The 16,326-nt window shown below is 49.2% G+C and overlaps 1 protein-coding gene across 2 annotated transcripts in view; it reads right to left on the reverse strand.

Moving 5' to 3' along the window:
• Positions 1 to 16,326, reverse strand: part of AVIL (advillin) — a 55,081-nt gene that overhangs the window by 31,945 nt on the left and 6,810 nt on the right. For both annotated transcript variants that reach the window (XM_083427420.1, XM_083427419.1), the window contains exons 2-6: positions 14,942 to 15,041; positions 13,082 to 13,156; positions 10,270 to 10,466; positions 2,645 to 2,753; positions 2,419 to 2,529 (exon numbers count right to left, since the gene is read on the reverse strand). In XM_083427420.1, coding sequence (XP_083283546.1) covers positions 2,419 to 2,529; positions 2,645 to 2,753; positions 10,270 to 10,466; positions 13,082 to 13,156; positions 14,942 to 15,007 — 558 coding nt within the window. In that variant the 5' untranslated portion in view covers positions 15,008 to 15,041. The remainder of the gene's footprint in view (positions 1 to 2,418; positions 2,530 to 2,644; positions 2,754 to 10,269; positions 10,467 to 13,081; positions 13,157 to 14,941; positions 15,042 to 16,326) is intronic.

The raw sequence follows: 16,326 nt of genomic DNA on the forward strand, positions 1-16,326 counted from the left end.
CCTTCTGAAATGCACAGCCTGTGCTCTGAGCTGTGGCCCTTCCACACTACTCATGTGTATACATGTATGTTTAGTTCCAGAAGTTTTAAATGCTCTGTGGCTTGGTTTACACCAGAGTTCCCCAAACTCCAGCTGCTGTTGGACTACAACTTCCATTATCCTTAGCTACAGGACCCGTCAGGTCAGGGATGATGGGAGTTGTAGTCCAACACCCAAGTTTGGGAAACCCTGGTCTACACTGTTGACTCTATAGGATCTAATCTGCACTTGCAGTAGAATTGAGGAGGTGTTATTGCTGTCAGCACATAATTACTATTACTCCTGGTGGAGTATAGGATCAGATCCAAAGTGCTGGTCTTGACCTTTAAAGCCCTTTGTGACTTAGGGCCCTCATTTTTATGGGACTGCCTCTCCTGGTATGCCCCGCAGAGGACCTTAAGGTCCATGAATGACCATAGTTTAGAGGTCCCGGGCCCTAAGGAAGTCAGACTATCCTCCACCAGGGCCTTTTCAGTGATGGCTCTGACCTGGTGGAATGCTCTGTCCCGTGAGACTAGGGCCCTTCAGGATTTAACCTCCTTCCGCTGGGCCTGTAAGACAGAGCTATTCCCTCTGAATTCAGCCTGATCTTTTATTTCCCTTTTCTTCCCTCCCCCTCCCCTTTTATGAAGATTACCTGCTCTGAGACCCCACAGCTAAATCTCCCCTGGCCTCCTCACTGGCCCAAGTAGGACAAATTCAGCCAGCTAGCCGTGGTGATTATCTAATGCTTATTAGATGGATTTCCCCTAAATTGATTTCTGAACTTTGAATTTTATTGTTATTCATGTTTTTATACTGTATTTTATGCTGCTTTTACAATTACAGTGGTGCCCCGCAAGACGAATGCCTCGCAAGACGGAAAACCCGCAAGACGAAAGGGTTTTCCGTTTGCAGAGGCACTTCGCAGGACGAATTTCCTTATGGGCTTGCTTTGCAAGACGAAAAATGACAAAAAAAATTGATTATTTTTTTTTGCTCCAAAACCCCTTATTTTGAATCGCTAAGCTGCTAAAAGCATTTTAGCAGCAAAACCGCTAATCCCCCACCCCTTAAAAAGCCGTTTTTAGCCCTTAAATCGCCAATAGCTCTAATAGCTCTACTCCGTCAATGGGCTTGCTCCACAAGACGAAAAAACCGCAAGACGAAAAGACCCGCGGAACGGATTCTTTTCGTCTTGCGAGGCACCACTGTAAATGTTTTAAATTTGTTGTTAGCCGCCCTGAGCCTGGTTTTTGAACTGGGAAGGGCGGGGTATAAATAAAAATTTATTATTTATTATTACTATTCAAACTGAGCAGCCGACAAATGCTCCCAGCCTTCTTCTTTTCCCTGCGCCTACTTTGCCTTCCTCTTAGCAAAGAAACTCTTAAAGCATCAAAAAAATGTAAGCCTGCAAGTTTTCCCTCTGTGAGTATAGTAACTGCAGCTTGATGTTGAGGGTGTGGACTATGGTGATCAGGGCTGTGGCACAAAGTAAAAGCTTTAGACCAGCCTTTCTCAACCTCTCTGTGGCTCGGTCTACACCACAGTTTCCCAAACTTGGGTCTCCAGATATTGATGGACTACAGCTCCCATCATCCCTAGCAAGCAGTGCCAGTGGGCAGGGATGATGGGAACTGTAGTCGAGCAACAGCTGGAGAACCAAGGCTAAGAAGGTTGGGTGGTTGGTACACAGGCTGAGACCCTACCTGCCCGCAGACTGCCTCGCCAGAGTGGTGCATGCTCTAGTTATCTCTCGCTTGGACTACTGCAATGCGCTTTATGTGGGGCTACCTTTGAAGGTGAACCGGAAACTACAACTAATCCAGAATGTGGCAGCTAGACTGGTGACTGGGGGCAGCCGCCGAGACCACATAACACCGGTCTTGAAAGACCTACATTGGCTCCCAGTACGTTTCCGAGCACAATTCAAAGTGTTGGTGCTGACCTTTAAAGCCCTAAATGGCCTCGGTCCTGTATACCTGAAGGAGCATCTCCACCCCCATCGTTCTACCCGGACACTGAGGTCCAGCACCGAGGGCCCTCTCAATAGTGGCACCCGCCCTGTGGAACGCCCTCCCACCAGATGTCAAAGAGAACAACAACTACCAGACCTTTAGAAGACATCTGAAGGCAGCCCTGTTTAGGGAAGCTTTTAATGTTTGACGTATTACAGTATTTTAATATTTTTTGGAAGCCACCCAGATGGGTGGGGTATAAATAATAAATTATTATTATTATTATTATTATTATTATTATTATTATTAAGACTGTTTTAGGCTGTTAAAAAACAACACCTCCAAACCTGGTGTGCCCACTTTAACATGTAGTTTGGCCCTCAGTCAGAACCTTAAGGAAGTATAAACTCAAGACAGCGCCTCCTGCTGGAGCTCACACCTTCATGCGCTCCTGCTTGTTGCTCTGTGGCCCATTCCATTGCACAATGACTTTGCCAAGGTCCAGTAGGAAAACGTCCCCGACGTTGAAGCTGTCCCAGCTCATCTCCACCTGCGAGTGTTGAAGGCAGGAGACAGGGGCAGGGAAGAGATGGAAGCGGTGAGTTAGAGCAAGGCAACCAGAAGCTGAGGGCACTTTCAGATGGGGGGGGGCAGGGACAACTCACCTCTGCAGCTATCACATTCCTCTTGCCCTTGACGTGCAACAGGCGCTTGACGTTGTAGACGTTGGTCTCCACGTGGTTCAGCCCAGACGCAACACCCCCTTTCTTGTAGCTGTTTGGGGGAGAGGGGTGTGAGAACTGTGCAGGCTGGGTAACTTACCTGTTCCAGAGAATTAGATCAATCTTCCGGCTACGGAGAACTAGCAAATGATGAGCAGAGAAATATCCAACCAATGCTGTGGTAAACATTTCACTGTGGCTTCAGATTTTAATTGATCAGTTAGATGTATTGATTTTAAATCTCTCTCTCTCTCTCTCTCTCTCTCTCTCTCTGTGTGTGTGTGTGTGAGAGAGAGAGAGAGAGAGAGAGAGGTACCTCAGTTTTCGAGCGTCTTGTTTTTTTTATATAATTTTTTTATTCAATTTTCAAATAAATAAAAATTAATACAAATCATACATCTTTTTTACATCCAATCTCTTTTTTTTTTGACTTCCCTCAACCTGACTGATACTCCTTCCCTTCTTAATTTCTTACACATTTCTAAAACCTCACCCAATATTTGTAAATTAAATCTTGTTTCACTCATATTCTAATATTTCTTTTTACAGAGCTTCATTAAAACTTACAAACGTTATTTGTTTTTCACTTAAGTTATGCATATACTCTGTAAACTTTTCCAAATCTTCTGTAAATCTCTTATCTCGTCGATTTCGAATCCTTCCTGTCAGTCTATCAAGTTCTGCAAAGTCCATCATCTTCATTCTCCATTCTTCCAATGTTGGTAACTCTTCATTCTTCCATTTCTGAGCCATTAATATTCTCGCTGCTGTCACTGAATATAAAAATAACTTCCTGTCTTTCTTATTTATCTCATTCCCTATAATACCAAGTAGGAGCGCTTCTGGTTTCTTAACAGAGGTATATTTAAACATTTTTTTCAGTTCATTATATATCATTTCCCAAAAACATTTTACTTTCTTACACTCCCACCACATATGAAGTTTTCGAGCGTCTTGAAAGCCGAACGTTTCGGTTTCCGTACACTGAAAACCTGGAAGTAAATGCTCCTGTTTTCGAACGTGCCTCGGAAGTCAAACAGCTTCCGCCGAGTTTTTTTTCAATTTTCCCCATTGAATTTGCAGGCCGCCCTTTGCGCCTCTGTTTTCAAACGTTTTGGAAGCTGAACGGTCTTCCGGAATGGATTACGTTCGAAAACCGAGGTACCACCGTAGCACCAATCAGGGACACCATCTCACCCTCAGAATTGTGGGTGCCCATCACCGTAATGAGGGCTCTTCCAAAAACGCAATTCCGTGGGGAAGAGCTCGGATGCGGAGGCAGAGAGCTTCTTCCTCTGCATCTGAGCCCCCCCAAAAAAGAATCTGGAAATGGGTGCCTCACCCGCTGGCTGCAGAGGGCAGAACTAGACTGCTTCTCTCTCAGATGCAGTGCCACAGAGGCTGAGTGGCTGCCTCTCTCTGGCTTTCCTCGTTGACTTTGAGGGTGCCTGGCCCCCACAGTTATACAGTGGTGCCTCGCAAGACGGAATTAATTCATTCCGCGAGTCTCTTCGTCTAGTGGTTTTTTCGTCTTGCGTAGCAACCCTATTAGCGGCTTAGCGGATTAGCACTATTAGCGGTTTAGCGGCTATTAGCGGCTATTAAAGGCTTAAGGGATTAGGGGATTAGCTGCTAAAAGGCTATTAGCGGTTTAGCGGCTTAGAAAAAGGGGGTGGGGAGCGGGGGAAAATCTCAAGACTCGCAAGACATTTTCGTCTTGCGAAGCAAGCCCATAGGGAAATTCGTCCTGCGAAGCTCATTGAAAAACGGAAAACCCTTTCGTCTAGGGGGTTTTCCGTCTTGCGAGGCATTCGTCTTGCGGGGTACCACTGTATTATTGTGGGTGCCCAAGCACCCATGGCCCCCTGGAGTTGGCTCCTATGACCCCAATTAATCATAAGGGAAAGGGAAAGGGACCCCTGACCACTAGGTCCGGTCGTGACCGGCTCTGGGGTTGCGGTGCTCATCTCGCTTTATTGGCTGAGGGAGCCGGCATACAGCTTCCGGGTCATGTGGCCAGCATGGCTAAACCGCTTCTGGCGAACCAGAGCAGTGCACGGAAACACCGTTTACCTTCCCACCAGAGCGGTACCTATTTATCTACTCGCACTTTGACGTGCTTTCGAACTGCTAGGTTGGCCAATTAATCATACAACACGTTTAAAAACCTGGCTATTTTTAATATACTTATAAGAACCGTGGTTGCCGGGTGCCATCTTGGAAGACACAGGAGGGAACGTGCCTATGCCAAGACCGTGGTTTCTGTGACACATCCATGCAACATCTAAAACAAAAAAGGGGGGCTTCCCTCCCCGCTTCGAAACTATTATATTGTTCATATGCAGTGGCGTAGCGTGGGTTGTCAGCACCCGGGGCAAGGCAAGTAATTTGCGCCCCCCCCGCTGCACTGTCCCTTCCCCAGATAGTCCCTCGCTCTCTCTCCGCACCGCACCACACGCCTGGCACCCTCCCCTCCACAGTGGGCGGCGACCCGGCGGCTCGGATCGGATTCGCACAGCCAGCACTGCAGTGAGAGAGAGTGAGTGAGCCAGGTAGGGGCAGAGAGCTGCGAGTGCGAGCGCGCCCCCCCCAGATGTTGCGCCCGGTGCGGCCGGCCCCCCCTGCACCCCCCACGCTACGCCACTGTTCATATGCAGATTTAGGCTCCCATCCTAAGCCTGTTCTCCTGAGAGCAAGCATCACTGGGTCTTCCTTCTGAGTAAGAAAGCATAGGGTTGCACTGTCAACCCAGTTATTCCCCCCCCCACGAGTAAACAATTTAAGGGGATGTGGGTGGCGCTGTGGGTTAAACCACAGAGCCTAGGGCTTGCCGATCAGAAGGTCAGTGGTTTGAATCCCCGTGAATGGGGTGAGCTCCCGTTGCTCAGTCCCTGCTCCTGCCAACCTAGCAGTTCAAAAGCACATCAAAGTGCAAGTAGATAAATAGGTACTGTTCCGGTGGGAAGGTAAACGGCGTTTCCGTGCGCTGCTCTGGTTCGCCAGAAGCAGCTTAGTCATGCTGGCCACATGACCCGGAAGCTGTATGCCGGCTCCCTCGGCCAATAAAGCGAGATGAGCGCCGCAACCCCAGAGTCATCCGCGACTGGACCTAATGGTCAGGGGTCCCTTTACCCTTTGCCTTTAAACAATTTAAGACGTCTTTATAAGATTCCTGCTGCTGCGGTAACCCGACTAAAGGCAAGGTCCATGGAAAATGGTTGAGCCAGCAAGTTAAATGACAGGGATTTTAAGGATGCTTTGGTTTTGGCTCATACAAAAGGATTTTCTTTAAAAAACAAGAAGGGTTGGGGAAATTTCCGCAGCAACGTGAAGCAAATATATGGCACTTTTCAGTAGGTAGGAACTTCAGCCCCGCAGAGACTTGGCGCTTTATCCCCATCTAGTGGAGTTAATAGGTAATGCAGAGTTCTTGGTGATCAGCCCTTCACAGACTACAGTGGTACCTCGGGTTACATACGCTTCAGGGTACAGACTCTGCTAACCCAGAAATAGTGCTTCAGGGTAAGAACTTTGCTTCAGGATGAGAACAGAAATCGTGCTCTGGCAGTGCGGCGGCAGCGGGAAGCCCCATTAGCTAAAGTGGTGCTTCAGGTTAAGAACAGTTTCAGACGCAAGAAAGCGAACTGGACTCCTCGGCAGGTTTTGAATAAACATTCACAAACTTTTTATTGGTAATAATCAGCTAAATAGTTTGAGGATCTATACAACTTTGTAACATGCAGAAAACAGCATTCTTAGAGAAACCAAAGACTGGAACTGAGGGAAGTTGGGGGGGGGGGTTTGTGGGGATGGGGAGGGAGGAAAAATTGGGGGGGAAACAAGGATGATATGTTTTTGGATAATATGTCTTGTTATAATTTTGAATTTAAAAAACAAAAAACTAAAAAAACTTAAAAACCCACAAAGAACAGTTTCAGGTTAAGAATGGACCTCCGGAACAAATTGAGTACTTAACCCAAGGTACCGCTGTATTTCTTTCTTTATTACATTTATATACCAACTTTAGTACACTTATATGCCACCTTTTCATCCAAGGAGCTCAAGGTGGTGTAGCATGGTTCTCGCCTTCCCGCTGTGTCATCACAACAAACCTGAGAGACAGTGACTGGCTCGAGGTCACCCAGTGAGCTTCTTCTTGGCAGAGTGGGGACTCAACATTTTAAGCAGGGGGGGCACTTACTTCTGAAGTAGATTTGAGGAGGGGGCACATGGGGGGAGGAGAGGAAGGAGAAGCTCGGTTGGGCAAATGGGAATGCTTCCGCTCACTGGCGTACGAAGGGGGGGGGCGGGGGAACACAGCGCACCGGGTTTCTGAGTACTTTGTCTTTCTGTACATTCCTTTCTCAACCACCCTGGCACCAGCTAGCCCGGAATGTTAAGTGATGTGCTGACCTTCTTATCTATCTGTATACATCCTCTCCTTATCACCCTGGACTGGAATGTTAAGTGCACTCTGTACGTTCCCTGAGTCTCACCATATCAATCACTATAAAGTGTTTACTAAGGAAGTCTCCATGCCTGTCTAACTCCGTGTTCCCTCTATCTAATGATGATTAATGTCTTATACGTAACCCTTGTAACTCTTGCATACACATTCATGTTAAACCAATCAGCAGCAAGCACACGCGAGGCAATGCTGTAATATTCAATAAAAGGGACTCTCCGAGACGTGCTCAAGGAGATGCCTCCCAGATGACACCCACTACTCGTCTGTCGTTTATTTCAACCCAACACCGGGTACCATTTGGGGAAAGGGTGCCATTGCGGCTGCCCCCCCCCCCCCGAACGCACACCACGCCCCTGCGAGCGATGCACCACGCCCCCGCACCACGCCCCCACGGGTGACGTGCCACGCCCTCGGGACGCACACCTGCACACCCTCCGGGGGCTGCAGCATGTTGCTGCGCCACTGCTTCTGCTAATGGTTGCACTTTGTCAGCCACAGTGAGAAAGCAAAGCCCATCAGCTTTCAGTGAGAAGATGTACATCAGCAGTCTGAACTTACGGTAATATTTTACAGGTTGGGGGAACTCCCTAGACTCGGCCCTCCAGCTGTTTTGGGACTACAACTCCCATCATCCATAGAATCATAGAGTTGGAAGAGACCACAAGGGCCATCGAGTCCAACCCCCTGCCAAGCAGGAAACACCATCGGAGCACTCCTGACATATGGTTGCCCTCCTCTGGACACGTTCCAGTTTGTCAGTGTCCTTCTTGAACTGTGGTGCCCAGAACTGGACAAAGTACTCCAGGTGAGGTCTGACCAGAGCAGAATACAGTGGCACTATTGCTTCCCTTGATCTAGATGCTATACTCCTATTGATGCAGCCCAGAATTGCATTGGCCTTTTTAGCTGCCATGTCACACTGTTGGCTCATGTCAATTTTGTGGTCAACCAAGACTCCTAGATCCTTTTCACATGAACTGCTCTCAAGCCAGGTGTCACCCATCTTGTATTTGTGCCTCTAATTTTTTTCCCCCCCAAAATGTAGCTAACAGGACCAGTGGTCAGGGATGATGGGAACTGTAGCCCCAAAACAGCTGGAGGGCCAAGTTTGGCCATGCCTGCCCTAGATGGCGATGTGTATGACATCACATAAATTGAAGTAACAAGCCAGTTCTACTGTCTTTGCAAGCAAGTTGAACACAGCCCATGGGCTCTTTGGTTTCCTGTTGATGCTTCTTAATAATGGTATGCAAACAGCTTTGTGAGGTCCACCTGAAAAGCTGTATATAAAGGGAGCACTATATATATATAAAAAAATCAGCTGGCCTTCAAACAGCCAGTTGGTACCTGCTGTTGGAAATCAAATTATGACAGAGGTGCCTCCACATCGGCCACGCTACTGCAAGGCCTGAGAGTCTGTTACACAACCATCTCTTCCATGTGGAAATGTTGTCAGAAGCACAACATCCACATCAGGAGGAGGCTGCTTTGAATAAGATGTAACCAGATTCTGGGAACAAGTAGCATCAGAGAATGGATCTCACTCCTTGCTTAAGAATACTTGTGGGTCATGTGGCTGAGCACCACCAGGAGACAGCATAGTAAAATGGTTTGCAGGTGCATTTGCCTAAACGAACAACATGTTGTTTGCTAAATGATAGGAAACAGTCATCTTCTTTATCCACCCTCTGGCATAACTTTACTCAGAAATGCAAATTTCATTGTATGATTTGTAGATACTATTACCTGCAAATATAACACCCCTTTGTTTTTAAAGCCTTGCACAAGAGGTGACCACTTTCTCCAGTTTTAAAAGAGGAGAACATCATTTCCCTGTTGATATGTCTGTCAAGAGCCCCAGATCATTTGAGGGATGGGGAAGACAAGTTCATTCACGCTTCTCAAAATGTGTGTTGAAACACAGCGATCCTTGAAATTGGCACTTCTCTGAATAAAACGATGCAGTTCTCCAACAAAAACCATGTACGAAAATGCATTCAATTGGGGCAAAGTATGCGAAAATGCGGGACGCGGGTGGTCCTGTGGTCTAAACCACAGAGCCTAGGGCTTGCCAATCAGAAGGTGGGCAGTTCGAAACCCCGCGACGGGGTGAGCCCCCGTTGCTCGGTCCCTGCTCCTGCCAACCTAGCAGTTTGAAAGCATGTCAAAGTTCAAGTAGATAAATAGGTACCCCTCCGGCGGGAAGGTAAATGGCGTTTCCGTGCGCTGCTCTGGTTCGCCAGAAGCGGCTTAGTCGTGCTGGCCACATGACCCGGAAGCTGTACGCCGGCTCCCTCGGCCAACAAAGCGAGATGAGCGGCGCAACCCCAGAGTCGGTCACGACTGGACCTAATCGTCAGGGGTCCCTTTACCTATGCAAAAATGCACATCTTAATCAAAATGACATACAGAGGTGCATTATTCAGGGGGGAAAGCTAGTTTGACCGAATATGTATATTAGGCAAATCTGCATACAAAAGAAAAATGTGCCGTCAAATGCTTTCCTTTCATGAGCACTCCCCCCCCCCCCCCAATTAATGCGGATATGTGATGAAACTGAGGTTGGGAGACTCAGGCAGCAAAACATCTTGGGCCGGCCATGCCTGGATTTACAAAGGCTGCCCGCCAAGCAGTGGCGTAGCGTGGGTTGTCAGCACCCGGGGCAAGGCAAGTAAGTTGCGCCCCCTAACCCGGGGCAAGGCAAGTAATTTGCGCCCCCCCCCCCGCTGCACTGTCCCTCCCGCAGATAGTCCCTCACTCTCTCTCCGCACCGCACCGCACGCCTGGCACCCTCCCCTCCACAGTGGGCGGCGACCCGGCGGCTCGGATCGGATTCGTACAGCCAGCAGTGAGAGAGAGTGAGCCAGGTAGGGGCAGAGAGCTGCGAGTGCAAGCGCGCCCCCCCCCAGATGTTGCGCCCGGTGCGGCCAGCCCCCCCGCACCCCCCACGCTACGCCACTGCCGCCAAGATGTTGCCATTCCCCCCCGCACCCCCCACGCTACGCCACTGCCGCCAAGATGTTGCCATTCCCCCCCGCACCCCCCACGCTACGCCACTGCCGCCAAGATGTTGCCATTCCCTTGACGACCCCTTACTCACATGAGACCTTGCTTGAAGTAGCCCTTGAAGAGCTCAGACTCGTGGCCCTGAACCTCACGGTGCTGCACGGGAAGCCCACCGAGGTAGTCGTCCAGCTGGGTGGTATAGATGGCAGCACAGCCCTGCTCGTCCAGCGAGGAACGTTTCCCAATCCAGTAGTGGATGTCATAGGACAGGGCGCTGCCCGATTTACGGGTCTGCAGGAAGGACAGACGTCATTGGGATAAATAAGTACAGTCATAGCGTCCGGGACTCCTGACTTGGAAGAGAGAATGTTCAGGGACTGGGTTAGTCCACTTGTAATAATAATAATAATAATAATAATAATAATAATAATAATAATAATTTATTATTATTTATACCCCGCCCATCTGGCTGGGTTTCTGCAGCCACTCTGGGCAGCTTCCAACAAAGATTAAAAATACATTAAAATGTCACACATTAAAAACTTCCCTAAACAGGGCTGCCTTCAGATGTCTCCTAAAAGTCTGGTAGTTGTTTTTTCCTTTGACATCTGGTAGGAGGGCATTCCACAGGGCGGGCGCCACTACCGAGAAGGCCCTCTGCCTGGTTCCCTGTAACTTGGCTTCTCGTAGTGAGGGAACCGCCAGAAGGCCCTCGGTGCTGGACCTCAGTGTCCGGGCAGAACGATGGGGGTGGAGACGCTCCTTCAGGTATACTGGACCGAGGCCGTTTAGGGCTTTAAAGGTCAGCACCAACACTTTGAATTGTGCTCGGAGGGGGGCCACTTGGTGGCGCGTTGGAAGATGGCCGACAATAACATCTCTCTGACCCATACGAGGTATTAAGGGGCTGCTATGGGAAGTTGGCAGCCTTCCTGGCCCCCCCAAGGGTATGGGGGGGACTGCCTTGCCAGCCGTGTTCATAATGCACCCCCTGATCCGAGAGACGGGGGTGCGGAACACTTGGCACAAGCCCTCGATGGAATCAGATCTTCCCGACGCCGATTCCAATCAGCGCGTGCTGGTTGCTTCAGCTTGGAATTATAATTGGAACTAATTGGAAATAACGGATTGGAAAGAAGGCTGAAGCACATATATCAAGTGAAGCTCGACGATAAGACTGCTGATTAATGCATCTCTGTGACCGGGAGTGACGGATGGATAAGTAAATCTTTTGATGAATTACCACTATGAGAATGTAAGGCTGGAACGAAGGGGGGGGGGTGGAGGAAAAAACTCTTTCTATTTCCTTTGCATGATATGACTATAATAATCCTCCACCCCAGAAAGAAATAAGATCGTCGCGTTTCAATAATCATAAACAGAACTTTAAGACTGTGTGGGAGGAAATAATTACAATAAGAGAAGATCGAATGGCGAGAAGGAGGAAAATTTCTATGACGCAGTTAAAAAAATATGGCGTCTCACCAAGACAGGCTGGCCGGAGAAGGAACAGAAGGAACAGGGGGAGGAGATTCAGGACTACTTGAAAGAGAAGGAAGGTTGGAATGCAAGTTTGACCTGACAGAGCCCCCTGATTTGTCTGATTTATTGGGCTAGCCTGAGGAAAAATAATGGACCGACCGAAGATTAACTTTGTTTATGGAAGTATTTAACAGAGGTCGTTCCTGAATAATATGAGCTTGGAAGAGCACAAAACCCACACAGAGACGCCAAATCTTCAATCTGTTTGTGAAAATCATCAGAGATCGCAAAGAAAGGAATAAATGATAACAACAAGAAGAGAAAGAAAGTAATAAAGGTCTATCCGAATCGAACTGGATGGAACTGTTTAATAAAAGCAGCAAATAAGTGATGTCTGGAGTCATCTGGAATTTTGGACTCGTGCGGAGCTTGATGTATGGGTACCCCCCAAAATTTTAACATTTGGCTGTATAATCTGGAACTAATGTGATTTGAACAATGTGATGTGATTGGCCTGTTAAGAAAAATTATTTCAAAAAAAAAGAAAAAAAAGAATTGTGCTCGGAAACATACTGGGAGCCAGTGTAGGCCTTTCAAGACCAGTGTTATATGGTCTCGGTGGCCGCTCCCAGTCACCATTCTAGCTGCCGCATTCCTGATTAGTGATAGTTTCCGAGTCACTTTCAAAGGTAGCCCCATGTAGAGCGCATTGCAGTAGTCCAAGCGAGAGATAACTAGAGCATGCACCACTCTGGCAAGACAGTCTGCGGGCAGATCGGGTCTCCACCTGCGTACCAGATGGAGCTGGTAGACAGCTGCCCTGGACACAGTTGCCCTGTTACAATCTGAAGCAACTGAAATCAGCCAGCACAAGCAGGACTTTCCTGTTAGCCTGCATGCCCAATTTATTTTAGACCTAAGATAAGGGTCAGCAGCTGGCAGACCCTAAACAAATCCCGGCCTCTGAAGGATGGCGTTTGGGCTTCCCAGATGCCAACATTGGAGGTGAATGGGGTATATGGCTGAGTGGCATCTCCAGAAACCGGATTTGGCAGGATGCTGTTGGGGCAGTGGCGTAGTGTGGGGGGTGCAGGGGGTGCCAGCCGCACCGGGCGCAACTTTGGGGGGGGGCGCTCGCACTCGCAGCTCTCTGCCCCTACCTGGCTCACTCACTCTCTCTCACTGCAGTGCTGGCTGTGCGAATCCGATCCGAGCTGCCGGGTCGCCGCCCACTGTGGAGGGGAGGGTGCCAGGCGTGCGGTGCGGTGCGGAGAGAGAGCGAGGGACTATCTGGGGGAGGGACAGTGCAGTGGGGGGGCACAAATTACTTGCCTTGCCCCGGGTTAGGGGGCGCAAATTACTTGCCTTGCCCCGGGTGCTGACAACCCACGCTACGCCACTGGTAAGCAAGGATCTCCACTCACCGAGAGGAGGACGTAGCAATCACCTTCGTAGAAGCTGCCATGAGCTTTCGGAGGCACCAACACCAGATCCATTTTCTAGGAAGGAGAAACACAGTACATGAAGCAACCCCCTGCCCCAATTTAGTGGCTTCAGTGACACAGCCTCCAACCATCAATGCCCCCAACCCTCTCTCAGGCATCCCATGGTGATGTAGACAATTTCCTTATTTAATACTTTCAATTTACACTTTCAATTCAAAACAAATGTTTAAAACTTTTTTAAAAAAGTTTCAGACTTATATGAATAAGTAAAGGTAAAGGTAAAGGGACCCCTGGCCATTAGGTCCAGTCGTGGCTGACTCTGGGGTTGCGGCGCTCATCTCACTTTATTGGCCGAGGGAATCTGCCGTACAGCTTCCGGGTCATGTGGCCAGCATGACTAAGCCGCTTCTGGTGAACCAGAGCAGTGCACGGAAACGCCGTTTACCTTCCCTCCAGGGCGGTACCTATTTATCTACTTGCACTTTGACGTGCTTTTGAACTGCTAGGTTGGCAGGAGCAGGGACTGAGGAACGGGAGCTCACCCCGTCACAGGGATTCGAACCGCCAACCTTCTGATCGGCAAGTCCTAGGCTCTGTGGTTTAACCCACAGCGCCACCCGCATCCCTTGTATGAATAAGTGCTTAACTCTAAAAAATTGATTAACAGCAGCACCCGGCTCCAAAAAAAATGACCTTCCCTATCTCCATCCATTGCTGCTATGTTATACTACAGGGGTCGGCAACCTTTTTCAGCCATGGGCTGGTCCACCGTCCCTCAGACCATGTGGTGGGCCGGACTATCTTTTTTGGGGGGGGGGGGAGAACGAATTCCTATGCCCCACAAATAACCCAGAGATGCGTTTTAAATTAAAGCACACATTCTACTCATGTAAAAACACGCTGATTCCCAGACTGTCCGCGGGCTGGATTGAGAAGGCAATTAGGCTGCATCCGGCCCACGGGCCTTAGGTTGCCTACCCCTGTTAATACTCAGTGGTTGTTGGGGAAAACAGTGGCGTAGCGTGTGGGGTGCAGGGGGGGCCGGCCGCACCGGGCACAACATCTGGGGGGGGGGGCGCGCTCGCACTCGCAGCTCTCTGCCCCTACCTGGCTCACTCACTCTCTCTCACTGCAGTGCTGGCTGTGCGAATCCGATCTGAGCCGCCGGGTCGCCGCCCACTGTGGAGGGGGGGGTGCCAGGCGTGCAGTGCGGTGCGGAGAGAGAGCGAGGGACTATCTGGGGGAGGGACAGTGCAGCAGGGGGCGCAAATTACTTGCCTTGCCCCGGGTTAGGGGGCGCAAATTACTTGCCTTGCCCCAGGTGCTGACAACCCACGCTACGCCACTGGGGGAAAAGAGATGCTCCCTTAGGTATCTTAGGCTTAAGCGATGTGAATTACAGGCAGAACTTGTGGAGTTCCCGTAGTTTCAGTATAATGTGCTCTAGACAAAATCCAAGCTGGACTAACTGCAGTTTCTGAACTATCTTCAAGGGCAGCTCCACATAATGCATGTTACAGCAGCCAATCAGTTGCCAGCACACGCAGGATAGAAATTAAGCAAACTGAAGCTTTCAGCAGCAGGTAAGTACAATCATAGGAGTGGTCTCCACCTTTGGAATTTCAGCCTCTCAAACAACTGTTAAAGCTCTGGGAGCCTTATGAGAAAGAAAGATGGCCACCTTGCCTAGCTAGTAAGAGTTACGTAGATGGCAGGTTCAGTACTCAAAGTGGAATTAATAACAAGTGAAAAGGTGGAACCCTGTCAGATAGGTCCCTACATAGCTTAGGAGAGGAGAGGAACCTTCCGCCTAGACCTGAGAAAATTTCATTGTCCCACCTCAATTCTCCAGATGATCAGTCCAGGTGTGTTGGTAACAGTCTTGAAGGCACTGGTCAGAGCCATGGTGGCTTTCAGTTTTTGGAATACTCAACAAAATCTGAGAAATAAGAACAAACAGGTTAGCCTGTTACCAAGGGCAGAATATGGGGTGCAGAGCCAGACTGAGGTTTTTTCCACAGAGTTGCTGTAAGGATAAAACGATGAGGGGGTGGAACACACCATGTACCTGAAAGAATGCATCCTTCCCTATGGGCCCTCTCAGTTGCTAAAATTTACAGGGGGAGGGGTGCCTCTTGGTTGTCCCACCACCCCAGAAGCCCAGGGGATGTCCCAGGACAGAGCCTTCTCTGTGGCAGCCCCCTAAGTTGTGGGCTTCCCTCTGCACTGAGTCAGGCACCTTCTTGTATTATGCAGCTTCTGACAAAAGCTGAAGATTGACTTTTTTATCCTAGCTTTTGACCCTTGAGATGTATGTTTTTAGGAACCTTCTTATTTCTGCAGTTTTAAATTGCTTCTAATATTGTAACCCACCCTGGGACCTTAAGGTGAAGGGCAGGTAAATAACAACAACAATCATGTACTTTGACTTGCGCTCTTTGGAGGTGTTAAGTTGTGGGTGAACATATCAGACGACACAGCGATTCTTCAAACAACTCTTGTTTATTCAGAGGCCAGAACAGAACTGAACTGAAGGGTTCAGTCAGCCCGCTTATATAGAGCTCTAGTACAACGTTACTGTAGCAACTTTCTAAAACTATCCAATCACAGAACGTCACTTTTCGGTCCTTCATTTGCATAACTATCTACAGTAGCCCCCTGCTGGCCCAGGGTGAGAACTTCAGTACATAACAGGAGGAAAGGCAGATGGGGTTTATCCAACGCAACCTGGAGACGCTGAGAATCGAACCTTGGACCTTCTGCATGCAAACTGGATGCTCTGTCACTGAGCTATAGCCTTTCTGACATTTTCCTTCTCTCTTGGGCATGGAGGGAGTCTCCCAGTTGGCAGGGCTTATCGAAACAGAGACAGGCATGGTTGCTAGAGCACTGCCATTTCTTTGCCACAAAGCCACTTCCGAGCTGGAGAGGAGGTGGGGTTGTGGGCCCACGCCCTCCCCACACACGCGGGGGCTGGCTTACAGCCTCTGCGAGAATGAGGGAATCCTCGGGCGTGTCAGCTCCCTGCCTAGCCAATCGGCTGGACAGGGAGGCATGGCCTGGGCTATTTATGCCCGGCGCGCCCTCTCTTCGCCTCTCCAGCTGATCAACTTCGGTTGGTTGCCATCAAGGGGCCTGGTATGAATTTTTTCCACTTGGCGAATTGAAACCGGCCATTTGGTTTCTTTGCCTACCTCATAGCAAAGGTCACAACTTTCCCGGTA

Source organism: Podarcis tiliguerta (genome assembly GCF_965153285.1).
Source record: "Podarcis tiliguerta genome assembly, chromosome: 2".
Taxonomy (NCBI): Eukaryota; Metazoa; Chordata; class Lepidosauria; order Squamata; family Lacertidae; genus Podarcis; species Podarcis tiliguerta.